General features: G+C 49.7%; 1 protein-coding gene and 1 long non-coding RNA gene across 5 annotated transcripts in view; one reads left to right on the forward strand and one right to left on the reverse strand.

The window, feature by feature from the left end:
• CHN2 (chimerin 2) overlaps positions 1-17,571 on the forward strand; it is a 286,463-nt gene that overhangs the window by 239,367 nt on the left and 29,525 nt on the right. For all 3 annotated transcript variants that reach the window (XM_089316070.1, XM_070059690.2, XM_089316069.1), the window contains one exon: positions 12,744-12,821. In XM_089316070.1, coding sequence (XP_089172196.1) covers positions 12,744-12,821 — 78 coding nt within the window. The remainder of the gene's footprint in view (positions 1-12,743; positions 12,822-17,571) is intronic.
• The window catches only part of LOC127492660 (uncharacterized), a 73,975-nt gene continuing 62,258 nt past the window's right edge, over positions 5,855-17,571 (reverse strand). The window contains exons 3-4 of one of the 2 annotated variants that reach the window (XR_016222991.1): positions 10,913-11,201; positions 5,855-6,984 (exon numbers count right to left, since the gene is read on the reverse strand). This is a non-coding gene — a long non-coding RNA (uncharacterized LOC127492660). Of the gene's footprint in view, positions 6,985-7,157; positions 7,974-10,912; positions 11,202-17,571 lie in introns of those variants that run through there. The other variant, XR_016222990.1, reaches the window with a different exon arrangement.

A 17,571-nucleotide genomic window follows, 5' to 3' on the forward strand; every position in this document is an offset into this window, starting at 1 on the left:
TCTGAATCCTTCTGAGTGCTGGCTCTGCTCTGTGTGGCTCATCCCCAGCACCTCCTGCTAGTGTTGACCCAAATGTCACCTCCTCCATGAGGCTTTACCTGACTCCCCAGACTTAAATTGCAACCTCCTTCGCTATTCTTCCTTATCCTGTACCCTTGTGTTGTTTTTCTTGATGGTCCGTCTCACTTTACAAAATTTCTTTTAATGTGCTTATTAATTGTATTTATTGTCTGCTCTCCAAGGGGGCATGGACTCTTTTCATCCATTGTGCACTGCTCAACCCCTCTGGCCTAATGCAATGCCTGGTAGACAATAGGTGCTCAGCAAATACTTGCTAGAAGCGAGAAGAAAGAAGAGGGTTATGTTTGCAACAAATCCCAAAATAACTGTATTGCATTAAAAATAGAGCTGAGGGCTAAGGGGTGTGGTTACTTCAGCCTGTGCCGTCTTCCCCTGGAATGTTCATGGCTCACATTGGTGCACCATCTCCCCTCCCGGGACAGACAGGGGCTGTAAAAGGAGCCTGCACCACCACACCCACTCTGCCATTCCATTCAGGAGGGACTACAGAGCCCTACCCATCATTCTAGGTTGCTCTCCCAACGGGCAAACCTGAGGGCCAATCGCAGAGTTCGAAAATCCCAGTCCCCACCCACACAGCAGACCAGACATAAACTGAGCTTCTATTTGGAGTGCGCCGGCACCCGTAACTGTGAACTGCTGAGTTCTTAAATAGCCCAGGAACTATCTCAGGCAGCGTCAGCCACACAGCTGGCAGTGGCGTCGAGGACTGCTTTGTTTGGGTGATTGTTCACCCTAAAAAAGCCCAGGAGGGGATCTGAGATATTTTTATTTGTAAAGAGTTGGAAAACTGCCCAAAGGATGGCCATGGCTGGCCCCACGGCACAGTCCACATGCAGAAGACAACTGGTTCATCTGATTTTTTTCTGTAGCTAAGGGGACAGAACCTGAGAGAGAACAGCTTGAGACTGTTGGGTGCAAGAAGGTGTGATTGGGCAAATGTGTGGCCCCTGGCAAAGAATTCTCAGACTCAACTGGGTGAGCAACAGTGGCATGGAGAGAGGAAGAGTTGGGCAGATACACTTGGGTTCCCAGTACAGGTGGGCGCCAGAAACCAGAAATTGTCTTGACTTCGGTAATAAAATTCCTAAGTCAGTCATCTCAGGCACCTACTTGTGTGGCCAGAGGCAAGGAGTTATGTGACAGCACCAAAATGGGAAGAAACAGAGATAATCCTGGAATACGAGGAGAGAGCATCATAGGACAAGGACAGTAGAAGAGTAGCAGCTGGGAGCTGAGTTATAGCTGCCTCCACATTAAATTTTGCCTGCTTGGCTTGGATCTTAGTTTCTGCAAGTTTTCCTTTTTTTTTTTTTTTTTTTTTTCCTGTCTCCAAGTTTTCCTTAAAATTGTGAGCAGTTTTAAGGAACTTGGTTGGACATATGTTTAAAAAATCACCCTGCCATCCTTCCTTAAGTTCAGTACTTAAGATGTTTGATTTTCAGAGTTCTTGTGTAAGGAAATGGACAATTACACTGATGAAAAAAACAGGCTTTACTCTCTCAAAAGTTCTATGCATAAACAAAACCACACAAGCAAACAGCACCTACAAGTTGAAATATGTGAGATGCTTAGCACAGCCTGGCGCCTTTCTCTACGATGTGGATTGCCTCTGTGTCTCCATCTAAGCAGTCTGGGAGACCCATCAGTCATTAGAGTCGTTGACAGCAGAGTGAAACAGCTGGAGAAATGCTATGGGTAAGGCAGCGGGGACAGCACTGCACAGTCCAGCAAGCCAGAAAGCATCAGGGTATCTGCTTGCTGAGCAAGGTGAATTGGTCCCCCCTTGGACCCCCTAGGCCCTGCAGTGGGTGCGGATGCTAACTGCTAGGAAGAAACGGGCGTGCTGGCCAGCACCGTGACTCACTAGGCTAATCCTCTGCCTGCGGTGCCCTGGGTTCTAGTCCCAGTTGGGGTGCCGGATTCTGCCCCGGTTGCTCCTCTTCCAGGCCCACTCTCTGCTGTGGCCCAGGAAGGCAGTGGAGGATGGCCCAAGTGCTTGGGCCCTGCACCTGCATGGGAGACCAGGAGGAAGCACCTGGCCATAGTGGCCATTTGGGGGTGGAAGGAAGACCTTTCTCTCTGTCTCTCTCTCTCTAACTCTGCCTGTCAACAAAAAGGGGGGGGGGAGATGGGAGGGAGGAAGGAAAGAAAAAACAGGCATGCTTTTGGGGAGGGGCAATGAGATCCGTCCTTCCTCTGAGATGGTCAGCCATGACACCTGGCGCAGAGATGGGTCCACTGAACACGAGGACCTCAGCCCACACTGGCTTCCTCGGGCCTCTGGCAGGCACAGTTTGAGCGTGGGGTTTACTCATCTGGCCTTGTCGTCTGCCTCCTCTTTCAGGCCTGGCAGTGTGTGATAGGCAGGTTCACTGGGTAGGGGGAGAAAGGGTGCCTGGGGTCACAAGGCTGCGTTCAGGGCAGTGGGGAACAGAAAAAACACCCTTGGTTTCCAGCGACGCGGAGAAGGAGTAGCGCGGCAGAGCTGGAACTGCCACAGCCGAAAACCATCAGTTATTCACCAGGCCCCTCAACAACTCTGTGTGAGCTCAACATGTATAAATACACACGAATGCGTCAGACACTCGTGTGTGTGTGTGTGTGTGTACGTGTGTACTTCAGATGGTTCAAGAAACACGAAATTGAAAGACAAGCTGATTTTGCTGTCAAAAGTTTTGAAATCCATACGTATAAAGGACTTCAAAAAGTTTTCAAAAATGCATATTAGGAAAAAAATTGCACATGAACTTCAAAAATTTTTGTGCCAAAATAAACTCTTAATTCCATTTGTCCAAGAACTTTTAGAAGTACCCTATGTATATGTGTGTGTGTACGCACATAGTCCACAAAGAGTTCATGGAAAATGTATATTATGAAAAAACTACGTTCCACCAAAGGAACTTAACTCTTAATTCCACTTGCCCTCATATGGATATGGATATGTATATGTGTATACAGATACATATTATGAATGATAGATACAGGCTGTAACCATATACTCAATGTATCCTTTTAGAAGTTTTTAAGTGTGACCCACAGAGAATGAGAACAAAAAGAAAAGGCAGAGTTCCCACCACAGTCCTGGACTGAATGCAGTGTTTTGCTGAGTGTCCCAGACTGAGCAGGATTGGATGGTTTTAGCTCTGGGAAGTACCACCTGGTCCGGAGTCATCCCCCAGCCCCAGAAACGCAGCCCTGTGCGTGGGAAGTGACGCAGTGGTCTAAGGAAGCAAGGAGCATGTGCTGACTCATCACAGAATTCAAAAACATTCTGGAGGGGCCAGCGTGTGGCACAGCAGCTTAGGCTGCATCCCACGTGGGCACCTGTTCAAGTCTAGCTGCTCCACTTCCCATCCAGCTCCCTGCTAATGTGCCTGGGAGGACAACAAAAGAAGGATCAGGTACTTGGGTCCCTGCCACTCTTGTGGGAGACCCAGATGGAGCTTCAGGCTCCAGGCTTCCTCTTGCTCCAGCCCCACTATTGTGGCCATTTGGGGATTTGGAGAGTGAACCAGTAGATGGAAGATTCATTCTCTCTCTCTCTCTCTCTCTCTCTCTCTCTCTCTCTCCCTCTCCCTCTCCCTCCCTCCTCTCTCTCTCTCTCTCTCTCTCTCTCTCTCTCTCTCCCCCCCCCCGCTCCCCCTCCCCTCCCTCCCTCCATCTCCCTCTCCCTCCCCCTCCTCACTCACTCCCTCCCTCCCTCCCTCCATCTCCCTCCCCTCTCCCTCCCTCCTTCTCCCTCCCTCTCCCTTCCTCCCTCCCTCCTTCTCCCTTCCTCCCTCCCTCCTCCTTCCTTTCCTCCCTCCCTTTCCCTCCCTCCCTCCTTCCCCCTCCCTCCCTTTCCCTCCCTCCCTCCCCCTTCTCCTTTCCCCCTCCCCCTTTCCCTCCCTCCCTCCCTCTCCCTTCTTCCCTCCCTTCCTCTCTCCCCCATGCCTTTAAATAAGTGAATCAAATTTTTCTTTTTTTAAAAAAAGAATATGTTCTGATGGAACATAAGAAAAACAGGACTGCTGAAAAGTGGATTTGTTGATTTTTCAGGCAACACTTTCCTGGGCACTGAGCCAGTGTTGGCACCAAGCTAGCCCTAGCAATAGAGTAAGTGGGAGAAAGAAGAGCAGCTTTTTTTTAAATAAATTTTTGAAGTTTTATTTTATTTATTTGAAAGAGTTGCAGAGAGAGGTAGAGACAGAGAGGTCTTTCGTCTGCTGGCTCACTCCCCAGATGGCTGCAACGGCCAGAGCTGCACCGATCCTAAGTCAGCAGCCAGGAGCTTCTTCCAGGTCTCCCACGTGGGTGCAGGGGCAGGCTGAGTCCTGTGCCCCTGCACTGTGCGTCCGCTCATCTTAGCTGGGGGGGCCTCAGGAAGCTGAATTCCTGCCCCTGCACCTGCCCGTCAGTAGCTCAGTTTCCTTGTCTGTAAAATAAGGATAATGACAGCTGCTCTGCCTTCCTTGTAGGAGAGACCATACAAGGGTACTTCAAAATGCCTGTGAGAAATGGAATTTAAAAACTTATTTTGGTGCAAATTTTGAAATCACCTACATTTTTTTATCTGAATTTTTCATGAAATTTTTGAAAAACCATTGTATACGTATTTTACATTTTTTACACCAAAATAAACTTTTTTGACAGGCAGAGTGGACAGTGAGAGAGAGAGACAGAGAGAAAGGTCTTCCTTTTACCGTTGGTTCACCCTCCAATGGCTGCTGCGGCCAGCGCATTGCGCTGATCAGAAGCCAGGAGCCAGGTGCTTCCTCCTGGTCTCCCATGCGGGTGCAGGGCCCAAGCACTTGGGCCATCCTCCACTGCACTCCCGGGCCACAGCAGAGAGCTGGACTGGAAGAGGAGCAACCGGGACAGAATCCGGCGCCCCAACCGGGACTAGAACCTGGTGTGCCGTCGCCGCAAGGTGGAGGATTAGCCTAGTGAGCCACGGTGCTAGCCACCAAAATAAACTTTTAATTCCATTTTCCACCAACTTTTTACAGCACACTTGTATAATGTACTCCATAAAATAGATGATGTTGCTTTAAATATTATTCTAGGCCCTATCTTTGCCTTGGCCCTGGCAGCGTATGAGTTTGGGGCTGACCCTGATTGTAGGGAGCCCCTGCTTCCAGGGCCCTGTGGCATGATCTCAGAAACCAAAGAAGACTCCAGAAGTCACAGCCCCTGGGTTTTATATTGGAGGTTAACAAGGGTGACTCCCTAAGACCAGGCTGTGGTGATGAGAAGCCTCTCGAAGTCTCTGACCTCAGCATGTAGCTGCGGGCATTCATTCACTTGTCTGGTCAGCAACGTGTGCTCACCCCCTTCTTGGTGTCGGTTTGCATACATGACACAGGGGTTTCATTATACTGAAAAGCACACCAAGGACCTGCGCTCGTGCAGCTGGCAGCTAGCAGGGGTCCTCGATCCTGATTCTAAACCCATACTAATAGGTCTGTGTTTACGGAGTCCCAAGGTGAGGCCAGCAAGGTGGCAGGGCTGGACCACACGGACCCCCGTAGACCATGGTATGGATTTTTGTGTTTATGAGGGGTTTTAGGTTGGCACCACGGCTCACTAGGCTTATCCTCCACCTGTGACGCTGGCACCCTGGGTTCTAGTCCTGGTTGGGGCGCCAGATTCTGTCCCACTTTCTCCTCTTCCAGTCCAGCTCTCTGCTGTGGCCCAGGAAGGCAGTGGAGGATGGCCCAAGTGCTTGGGCCCTGCACCCACGTGGGAGACCAGGAGAAGCACCTGGCTCCTGGCTTTGGATCAGCACGGCGCGCCAGCCGCAGTGGCCATTGGGAGGTGAACCAACTGAAAAAAGGAAGACCTTTCTCTGTGTGTCTGTCTCTCACTGTCTACTCTGCCTGTCAAAAAAAAGAAAAAAAGGGTTTTAGGTGGCACCACAGGAGGCAGGGGTGGGCTGAGCCTCAACAGAAAGTGGACGATGTTTTGTGCTTGAAAAAAAGCTGACTCCTTTGAGGAAGGCTGGATTTGCTCAGTGGCCTTTACCACGTTCAGACTTGCATCTTTCCCAGCCAGGGCACTTGAGATGAGCACCGCTATGCCAGGAGCTCGTTCCAGTTCCCTGGAGGCATTTTTACAGACAGGGCCCTTGACCCAGAAGCGTGGGTTTCCTTGGTCCACCTGTCCGTTTTCCATCACCATACCAATTGCCGAAGGCTGAATCCATAAGAGGCACGTTTAGCCCACAGTTTTGGAGGCTGGAAGTCTAAACAGCACAGCGCTGCCTCTGGTGAGGGGCCCCTGACCCTGTTACCTCTTAGAGGATGGCATCAAAAGGGCAAGAGCCTATTGGGGACCACATTGCAAGGCAGGAAGCCAGAGAGCAGGCCCCACCTCTTAAAGGTCCCACCATCTCTCCACGTGGCCCCACTGGGGAACGAGCTGCCTACACATGACCCCTTGGGGACCACATCCGTGCCACCACAGTTGCTCTCAGGTGGAGCTTGAGCGTGGTTTTCCGTGTGTGTGTGTGTGTGTGTGCGCACGTGCACACACACTTCCCCAGGTGATTCTAATTATTAGGCAAGGTTGCAACCTACTCATTCAATAGAAGGCATAAAACAAGAGTTTTCATAGTGTATTCCCAAGACCAGCAACGTCGGCCTCTCCTGGGAACCTATTAGCAATGCAGATTCTTGGCCCTCATTTCTTGCTGGCTGAACCAGAAACTCCAGGGCTGGACCCAGACATCTGTTCCCACAAGTCCACCAGGAGGATCTGACGCCTGCCCAAGGGTGAGGAATGCTCACTGCAGGGGGCATGTAGGCAGGAGGTCTGCTCCTGAATCTCTTTGGATCTAACTGGGATCTGCTTCTAAATCTTGTGGAAGACCCCTGGGACGAGGGACAGTCATCGCACTTCTCAGGTCATCAGTCTCTTCACCTGTAAAATGGGAACCTGGGATTAGATGAGCTCAGCGTTCCCACTGGATGTTCAGAATTTATGGGCCCACGCACACTTAAGCTCATAAGGCTTTATGATGTACTTCAAAAGCCATTTTTGTATTGTAACTATAACACAACCACTGTAGGAAACTCAAAAATAGAGATAAGTTCTCACATCATTAAAAGGCATTTTAATTTTGTTGTTCATATCTCCATAAAATTCCATTCTGTTTATACTGTAATTTAGTTACTTTTGCCCAGTCTTGAATATTGAGGATTTTTCTCATTTCCTGTTATGACTGTTATGATGAATATCTGTATCTATGTGAGTTTTTGAAGACCTTCAGAGACATCTAGAAATGGAGTCACTGGATCCGTGCACACGAACTTTGTCAAGGCTTTTCCTTCATCACCAGATTTCTTTGCGGACCTAAGCCAACCCTTAGAAACGCCAGCAGGACATTAGAGAAGCCTGCCCACAACACCCTTACCGGGTCTGTTGATTGTCTTTTCACACAGCGAGGCAGCAGGAGCCGGCGGCAGCAGTGTATTGTTGTATTCGGGGCACAGCTTAGGTTATTGATGTCTAAGAGAGATCCAGACTTGAGAGCGGCTGGAAATACTCACACTGGCATTGAATCATGGGGGAGATTGTCCAGGGATCCGTGATGATGTGTTAACAAGCTTTCCTGAAAATGTGGCACAAGAATTTGATGTCTAAGGGAGAATTAAGCAGCCCTCCAAAAATCAGCAGTCATCTGCGCTTGGAGGCGGAGCGGTGGCGCTGCCTGAAGCCAGGCGTTGAAGGAGCTGATGAGTAAGGTCCCCTCTGGGTCTGGGATGCGGGCTGGGATTGTATTCCTCCTGGTCCTTTTCTGGGCACTGGACACGTACCCAGATGCCCCGAAGGCTTTGTCTCCCTGGTTCCGCCTGTCGCTTGTCTTCATCTGACAACCTCTCACTTTCATCTTTCCTGATTTTTCTTGGCTCCAGGGTTGTAGAGCAAAAGAACAGTGAGAACCTCAGAAATAGAATCTCAACCCTCATTTTTATAAAAAAAAAAAAAAAGTGGTGAGCTTATGTCACCATTTATTTATCACATCCACTTCCTCCCATGTGTGGACAGAGACCCCAGGGAGAGCAAGAGTCTCCTTGTTGAAAACCAGTCCAGGGACCGCCCGCCCTGCTAGTTGTTAATGGGCTAACAGTAAGGAAGAGAGTTATTCCAGCTCTCACCCACACTGTTTGAATGGTGGGTGCTTACAAAAGGATTCCATGTATACCCAAAAGAATGGAAAACAAATGTTGAAACACAACTTGGACATGTGTATTCTGAATAGTATCACGTGTAGTAGCCAAAAGGTAAAGACAATCAAAAAGTCCATCAGATGTTAAAGATATCAACAAAATGTGCTGTGTACCTATAAATGGATGGTTACTCAGCAATAAGTACTGACACACGCTACCTGTGCCTGAACCCAGAAAATATGCAAGATGAAAGACACTCGACACAGAAGGCCATGTGTTGTATGATCGTTTTCATTTAAAACACTCAGAATTGGCAAATTCATAAAGAGAACACAGACTGGAGCTTGCCATGGGCTGGGGGAAGCAGGGAACTGGGGAGTGACTGCCGATGGGTACATGGTTTCGTCTTGGGATAATGAAACCTCTGGGGCTAGTGATGGCTGCAGAATGCCGGAGAATGACACACATGAAAATGCTACATTTTATGTTCTGTATAGTATACTAGAATAAGAAAGGAAACTTGTTCTAGGGGATTGGAAGGTGTATACATCTAGTTAGTTGTATGTACACTCTACCACTTATGGATTGGGTGACCTTGGCCTAAATTGACTCAGTTATTTCCCCATCTGTAAAATGAGAATAATCACAACAGTACCTGCCTCCTAGAGTTATAAATCTCAAGGGAGTCAAAATGTGTGAAGTGATTACCACAATATCTGGCTTTGTAGTAAGTGTGCGGTCAATATTTCTTATTAATTTAACCCAGGTATTCTCATCCGGGGCCCCAGGGAATATTTGGCAACATCTGGAGACCCTTCTGATTAGCACCATGATGGGGCCTTGACTGGCATCCAGTGAGCAGAGGCAAAACTTGCCAGAAAACGTCCAAAAATGCACACGGCAGGTCCTACAAGAAACGGTTAGGAGCCCCTGAGAATCCTTGGTCTAAACAGAGCAGCAGGTAGGCAAGTGGACTTCATCTCAAGGGTGTGTATATTGAGAATTATAGGTCAGATAGGAATCATGTTAGAAAAAGAGTACCAGCAAAAGTACTGGATGCCCACTGTGTATGGAGAACACTATAATAGACATTGTGGGTGCAAGGGATACCAAGGTCCACACCCCCTTGAGTGGCCCAGATGAAGAAGAGCTCTGTGGGAGTGGCTTATTCAGGAGGGGACCTTTGTCATCAATATCCTTTACCAAGAGGGTGATCTGAGGTCACCACATTACTAATGCTCACATTATTATAATGCTCATCTTAAGGCAACAGTGTGTGGTTCCTGCACATGTCTCAATGTGTCTTTGTTTGGGTCAGTTCTACTGAGTGAATATGTGAATAAGAATTCACTGTCACAAATAGAAATAAGAAGTGACACAAGACACAAGAGAAAATATGAAATCTTGTATTCAACCACTCATGCCCCAAAAAGGGGATCCTTTGGCCCACTGTCCATTTATAGCAGGTGTATATCAGATTCTAAAACTGTGTATTCATATAATTAGTCTCGCCTAGATCCAGAATTTGTTCTTACAGGAAATGACTGGCTGGTTGTCAGAAGGTCTCTTGATTTGTTAGCAGTGAAGGTGTGGATAAAGACTTTTACTGCTGCTCATTCCTCTTCTCCACCAGTTCCCCTTTAGGCTACAGGCGGGAAGCCCTGCTAAGGGCTCCCACACCTCCCTAAGGTTGGCAGTGGTCTTTCCAGACTTGGACAGCAGGAAGGAGGGCTACAGAGTCTGCTGGAGCCCAGAGTGGGAACAGCCTCTTAGAGGTTCACATCTGGAAGTTGTAGCCTAGGGACGGGTGAGCCTAGGATGTAGCAGGGGACCCCCCCTCCCCCCACCAGCAGTCACCTGTGCACACCTTCCTCTGTAGCTCTGGCTTCCCCTACGTACAAGTGCTCTCCGGAAACTTATGCCCCCTGTGACCAGGATCTGGCCAGACCCAGGCAGAGACAAAGGTGAGTTAGGCACAGAGCGTGTCACAATGAGTTCTCAGAGTGACAGGAGGGTATGACCTATTAGAAATCACTTCAGTACAAGGCAGAAAGTGGCCAGTGTGATCAGGAAAGTGGCTTCCCAGCTCTGGGATTTCAGTGGAGGCTGTTTGCCTCCCGTCAGGAGTTTGGAGAAGTCTTTCTGGGGGAAAAGCAGTTGAGCTAGATCTCATGTGAATGTGCGTGAAAATGCAGACAGGCTGACATAATGTTGGAATGTTCTAGAAGACAGACCTACCGAGCTACTGAGGTAGGAAGCTGACGATGTCGGAGAAGCAGGATTGTGGAGGGGAGTGGAGGAGACGAGGCAGAGACGTGGGGACCTGCTGGTGAAAAGCCCAAAGTGCCGGGACACAGCTAAGTCGCAGGAAGCTCTGGCATTTTCTGAGCTTGGAGTGGGAGTGGGGCCTGGGTTAGGACACTGTAATTTCGTGTAAGAACTGGGTTGATAACAGAGTTATGAGGCAAGAATGTTGGTGGGGGTGGGGAGCATATAACTAAGATAAGGAAACCTCAGAAAGTTCATGAAAAATGGAGTGAAATGATAAGCTTATATTGGAGCAGAAACAATTTAAAATACATTGTTTTTTTTTTTCGTAGTATGTATTTCCGTGAACTATTTGAAGATTCATTGTATATATGGATCTCAAATTATGTTTTGCACCGAGATAAACTTACCTTGTAATTCCATTTTGCATGAGGTCATTGAGGTGCCCTCATACTTCAGCTGAAGGATCTGGCTGCCCATAGCGGCATAGCAGGGTACTTGGGGAACAGGGTGCTGGCAGGTGCCTTGTGATCTAGTCCTGGTTCTGCTGCTTAAACTGGCTGCATGTCCTCAGGCACATTACTGTACCTCTCAGTGCCTCAGTTGCTGCATCTGGAGAATGGGGGTGCACGTCTCACTTCTCAGTCCCAGGCACTGAAGATCCAATGAGTACGTGCGTTGAACACATTCTTAGTTCATCTGGAACGACAGATGTCATTGTGCCCAATAGTGCGACGTAAGAATTATTATTTTATTGAAGGTAGTAAGAGGAAATGGGAGCCAAATAGAAATAGCAGAGAAATGCAGGAAGCAGGGACTCACACATAAGTGGGTCCTGTCCACATCCCACAGGGCTTGGAGGGGCTCTACTGAGACATAGGCGACGACCCAGCAGAGGACAAGATGGAGTTCAGGGACCTTCCCGCTCCACAATGGCCCTGCCATCTCCACTGTTCTCGCTTTCTGGTCCCTAAAGCCTTGATCTTCCTGCCTGGCCTTAGCCACATGAAATTTCACTGACAGATCAGGAGTACCCCCAAGGCATCATGACTCCCCCACTTCCGTGAACAGGGAGACCTGAGGCCAAAAACTATTCTCCCTGCAAGTCCCACCCATCTGATGATGCTGTCAAGAGCAAAAAGGCATTTGGGGAGCCTTGGGCTCAGGTCACTGGAAATGTTTTACTTACAAGCAACCATGATGTTTTGGGTGTAGCTAAGGAACTGTCCCGTCTGTGTGAGTTAGGGGGTGTGGAAGGCGAGGGGTGAGGAGGCACTGGGGAGCAAGACACCCTGCCTCTTATTTTTGCAACTTGGACTGTAGAACTCAGAGCCAAACTGCTCAGCTCTTCTCTGCTACCCCCTTCAGTACTCAGACGGTTCCAATTTAATGCATGCATAAGAATAAAAATCCAGCTTTCAAGTGCTGGGCTGATTTTGCAAAAGAGATGCAGGCTTTATCCCTTTAAGATGAAACAATCATCTGGGTTTAAAGGCTTAATCTGCTGGAGTTCAGCCCAGGATGGGGTTCAGAACCCCAGAATAATTGGATGCAGCCTCAGACTTTGAACATTGGAGCTGGCCAGCGTGTGTGTGTGTGTGTGTGTGTGTGTGTGTGTGTGTGTGTGTGTGAGTGTGTGTGAGAGAGAGAGAGAGAGAGAGAGAGAGAGAGAGAGAGAGAGAGAGAGAGATGCCATTAAGGAGAGAGGGAGTGAGCTCTCCTTTGCAACGTGCTGGGACAGGACAAATAAAGCTGCTGCTCCTGCTCCCTGGATGCTCAGTGGCCGACTGGGTAGGCTCCTGGGGGTTGCTGGCACATGAATGCGTGCTATTGTTCCCCGCACACGTCGGCCTACAGCGAGAGCACAAAACAGGCCCGGCCTTATTCTGGAGCGGAGCCCCCTCCATCCCTGCAAGCGGTCCTTCCAGGTCACATGCCGGAGGCCGCTGCACGCAGGACACAGCTGCCTCAAATCTGCTGCCTGACATTAGCTGCAGCTCAAAAAAAGAAAAAACCTAACAGCCTTGAGACCTTCCCGAGCTCCGCAGGGGAGGCTCCGGCTCTGCAGGCACGATGTTCTCCCAGGAAGTGTGGCCGGAAAACGAGAAAAAGTGTGCTGTGGTCCGGAAGTCCAAGCAGGGCCGGAAGCGGCAGGAGCTGCTGGCCGTGGCCTTGGGGGTGAAGGTGGGCGTCAGGGGCAGCTTGCTTTGGCCCCCTCTCAAACTCTTTGCCTGTTCGCAGATCTCCTCCCTGGTCCGAAGGGCCGCCCTCACACACAACGACAACCACTTCAACTATGAGAAGACACACAACTTTAAGGTAAGCAAACCGGGGTGTCTGTCCTTGTGGCCAGGGGAGGTTTGTGACGGTCTCTGGTCTCTGGGAGCCAGCTCCTTTGTGCCCCATGTTTGGCTGCAGGCTTCCCCCTACCCCAATCACAAGACACCTCGAAAAGCAACAGGGGGGAAGCTTGTGCCTGCAGACCCCTTCTCTGGGTCGGCAGAGATCCTCAAAACCCTCCCCTGCACCTTGAGAGAGGGCAGAGCGTGCCCAGCGGGAGGTGCTTAGAGCCCTGCTGGGGAGCCGGCGGTGCTGACCATTGCCATCTCCCCTGGGGGACAACAGTTGCCCGTGTCACATTCTGCTTTTTGTCCAACTTCAGGGATGCCACTCCTTCATTTCTGCGTGGACAGCTGAGAAAGCAATGACAAGTAGATCCCATCCAGTAGCTTTTGTCTGTGCTGTGGAGTGGGGGTGGTGGTGGTGGGGGCATCCTTGGGTAGCCTCGACAAGCTTGACCCTGCTCATCAGACCAAACAAAAAGATCTAGGAGCCTGGAGGGAGTGCTGGTGGATCCTTCCCTGTGTGTTTATACTCAGACCTGCACTTGTAACGACTCTGCTGTCAAATCCTGGCCTGTTTCCTTTAATCTCCTGTGTTTTCCAAGAAGGGCTGGAAGGGGCTGCCTGGCTGGAAATGCTCTTGGGGGGGGGGGGGGGCCGACTTAAAAGTTTTACCCCATGGCCAGCGCCGCGGCTCACTATGCTAATCCTCCACCTTGCGGCGCCGGCACACCGGGTTCTAGTCCCGGTCGGGGCGCCGGATTCTGTCCCAGTTGCCCCTCTTCCAGGCCAGCTCTCTGCTGTGGCCAGGGAGTGCAGTGGAGGATGGCCCAAGTCCTTGGGCCCTGCACCCGCATAGGAGACCAGGAGAAACACCTGGCTCCTGCCATCAGATCAACGCGGTGCGCCAGCCGCGGCGGCCATTGGAAGGTGAACCAACGGCAAAGGAAGACCTTTCTCTCTGTCTCTCTCTCTCTCACTGTCCGCTCTGCCTGTCAAAAAAATAAAATAAAAATTAAATTAAAAAAAAAGTTTTACCCCAGCAAATGGGCTAACTCTTTGGAAGTTGGAGAGGGTGGAGCTGCAGGATCCAGAAAGGAAAGAATCAGCAGGGGAGGCAACAATGGGAACTGCCTGCTTTTTAAAAAACTGCTTTCCTTTGGGTCCAGTGCCCAAGACAGTGTTGCAATCAGAGAACTTTTGCCAGAGGTGACCAGGAAGGTGCTTTTCTTCTGTTGCTTTCCAGTCCTTCCAAAGGACAAATGTGCATCCATTAAACACACGCTCGCCTTTGGTCTGCCTCGCTGCTTCTGTTTTTAGAAAGCCAGCAGACCCACCATTTGCATGCTATAATTGCACCGAGGAGAAGTATGGAGCCTTACAGAATTAGCATGAGGGTGAAGAATTGCATTACAGGCAATTCTTCTGTGCAAGGCTCTTGCTATTTCTCCCATGACGGAATAGTGACAGGTCTAATTTGAAGCCTAAAAATCCTTTATATTTCCTTTCTCTTTTCTGTTATCTGTTGCACCATCATTAAATATTTTTGCCTTAAGGCAACAGCAGTCCCTGCCTTCTGCTGGGTCCTCAGGGCTCACTACCCTGCATGATAAAATGCATCTTCTTGGACTTGTGCATCGTTGTCCTTCCTCTTGGACATCCCTGTTGCAATTGGGCGCTACCTTCGTACGTTTGCATGGAGCATCTTCTCAATGGGCAAGCACATTCAAAAAGCTCATGGGAAATGGACTTAAAAGATAAGTTATTTTCGGTGCAAAACATTTTGGAATCCATGCCTAGTTTTTCTGTAACGTGCATTTCCTGCAAACTTTTGACTGATTTCTTGTGTAGATTATGTCTGAGCTTGTGTTAAAAACACGTGAGTATGTTTTGTGGATTGGCGTTTTGAAAACTATTGTCAGTATCTTTTATCTTAAGATCTCTGAGTGGGAAATTAAGCTTAGGACACTTTAGCACACACACACACACAAAAAAAGCTGGTTAAATCGTCTTTTCTTCAGTGACAGTGTTGCTAACATGACATGTGAAATATTTATCAGTGAGAAACACTAGCGTTTTAAATGTTTCCTTGAAAACTCAGTATCTATCCGGTGTGATCACTCCAGACTTGGCAGCCCTTGAGAGAGGGAAAAGCAGAGAATGCCTAAGTCATCTGTGAAGAATGCACAGACCAGACAGGACCCTCTCCCTCCCCAGTTTTAAATAGATGTCTTTGACACTGAGCGCACCCTGGCGTGGCTGGTGGCTTTCAATGGTACGGCTGGTGCCACTGTCCCAGAGCTCGAGTGGCTGGGGTGGGCGTTCCCTCTGGCATTCCCTGTCCCTTCCACCCTCTCCTCACCCCCAGCTAACTGCAGTTGGGAACACTGCGGGTCTTTGGAGGAACATTCGCAAAGGCGGCCTGTGCTATAAATAAAATGGGGTTTTTAGTAACAAGCCACTGAACGAACTGAAGAAAGCAACCTCTTATCAAAGGCCCCTGCCAGTTGCTTGGAATTTGGTTTAGTGCCTTATTTCAGCATTAGCTTTGTGTTCATGCGGCCTCCTCACGGGCCTTATTCTGAAACCTTGATTTGTGATCAGGGTTACTGTTCAAGGGTGTAATGTGCATGGCACAGAGTATGTGCTCAATAAAAAGAACACATGACCACATTTTCTAAGATTTTGCTGTTTGAAAGGCAGAGCAATAGAGAGAAGAGGAGAAGGAGAGACACAGAGAGATCTTCCATGCACTGGAAATGGCAGCAATGGCCAGGACTGGGCCAGGCTCAAACCAAGAGCTGGGAACTCCATCCAGGTCTCCCACATGGGTGGCAGGGGCCCAAGCACTCGGGCCATCTTCTGCTGCTTTCTCAGGTGCATTAGCAAGGAGCTGGATTGGAAGTGGAGCAGCCTAACCTGCTCTTCCACAATGCCGGCCTCAGCCTCACACGATCTCATTTTCGTGCCTATCAGGAAATAGGCCTTGCTAGGCCCTGTCTGAGCTCCAGCCCAGGGACCTCCAAACTGAGATTCAAATCTACCAGTGGAGCTCAGCGCCTCACCCCACAGCAAGATTTTTTTGCCCCAGACAGGACTGTTTTTGCTCTACCCAGAAAGCTGGGCAGGAGGAATGAGAGGCAGCTCCTGGCACTCCTGTCATTCAGTCCCCCATCACTGCTCCTGAGGGCGTTCACTGCACTTGCGTCCCAAACACAGCCTGTCTGGGGAAAGCCCACACGCAGCCCTGGGAAGCACGGCACGGTCCTGCCTCCTTTTATGCAGGAGGTATGTGCTTTTCAGCACTGCAGGCTAATGCGACATTGGCTTCATCTAAAACCTGAGTTTCCTGGGGTTACCTGTGCCTACTAGGCACCCAGAGGAGTGTGTTACAGGAATGCTGAAATCGACTCCTCTCACCAATGAAAACTGTTGCTCAAGACAGAGACCACTCTGTTAATCAAGTCTTTCACATCTGTGACATAACTGTCACCTTCCCTGCCAGCACAGGGATGAGACAGCTGTGGCTGGCTTAGTGCTGCTGCGGGCTGTTTCTTCCTCTGTGTAATGGGATTGTCATGAGGCTTAAGGAACACACATCAGTCATTTCCCGAGTCTCTGGTGTCTACGAAGTATCCATTGGCTATCCACGTGTATTGATGTATTTATTCCTCATCTGTTTTGTTCCCGCCACCTTTCCTGCACCTCTGTGCTCAGCTTTCTTGACGTTCTGACTGTGCCCTCGCGTCCCCGTGTCTGTCTTCTGCCATCTCTCTCTTCCTCTCTCATTAACTAGATGTCATGCAAAATGAGACAGTGTGAGAGAGAGAGACAGAGAGAAAGGTCTCCCTTTTTGCCGTTGGTTCACCCTCCAATGGCCGCTGCGGCCGGCACGCTGCGGCCGGCGCACTGCGCTGATCCGAAGGCAGGAGCCAGGTGCCTCCTCCTGGTCTCCCATGCGGATGCAGGGCCCAAGCACCTGGGCCATCCTCCTCCACTGCACTCCCTGGCCACAGCAGAGAGCTGGCCTGGAAGAGGGGCAACCAGGACAGAATCCAGCGCCCCGACTGGGACTAGAACCCGGTGTGCCGGCGCCGCAAGGTGGAGGATTAGCCTATTGAGCCATGGGGCCGGCCCTGTGTTACTTCTGAAGGTGTTTTATCATGCAGCTGACGCTGGCTTATGTTTTCCTCATGGATTTAAAATGTAAATGAGTGATTTAGATGTTTTTAGATTTCCCACATGTTCCCCAATTTTGTAATGTTTTTAATCTTTTTTCAAAGATTCACTTATTTATTTGAAAGGCGGAGTTAGAGAGGCAGCGGCCGAGAGAGAGAGAGAAAGAGAGAGAGAGGTCTCCATCTGCTTGTTCACTGCCCCAAAAAGTCACAATGGCTGGAGCTGGGCCAATCCAAAGCCCGGAGTCTGGAGTTTCTTCTGGATCTCCCACGTGGGTGCATGGACCCAAGCACTTGAGCTATCCTCATTTGATTTCCCAGGCACATCAGCAGAGAGCTGAATTGCAAGTGGAGCAGCCAGGACTTGAACCGGTGCCCATATGGGATGCCGGCACTGCAGCTGGCAGCTTTATCTGCTGCACCATCGCACCAGCCCCTTCCCCGAGATTTTAAAAAGTACTTTACTTCTATGAGGACTCAGTGAGTTCCTAACGGTGCCAGGACCAGAGACCACAGAGGTGACCAGGTTTGGGGGCCAGAAGTCAAAAA

Source organism: Oryctolagus cuniculus, chromosome 16, assembly GCF_051225735.1.
Source record: "Oryctolagus cuniculus isolate XC-2025 breed Fujian yellow rabbit chromosome 16, ASM5122573v1, whole genome shotgun sequence".
NCBI classification, from domain to species: domain Eukaryota; kingdom Metazoa; phylum Chordata; class Mammalia; order Lagomorpha; family Leporidae; genus Oryctolagus; species Oryctolagus cuniculus.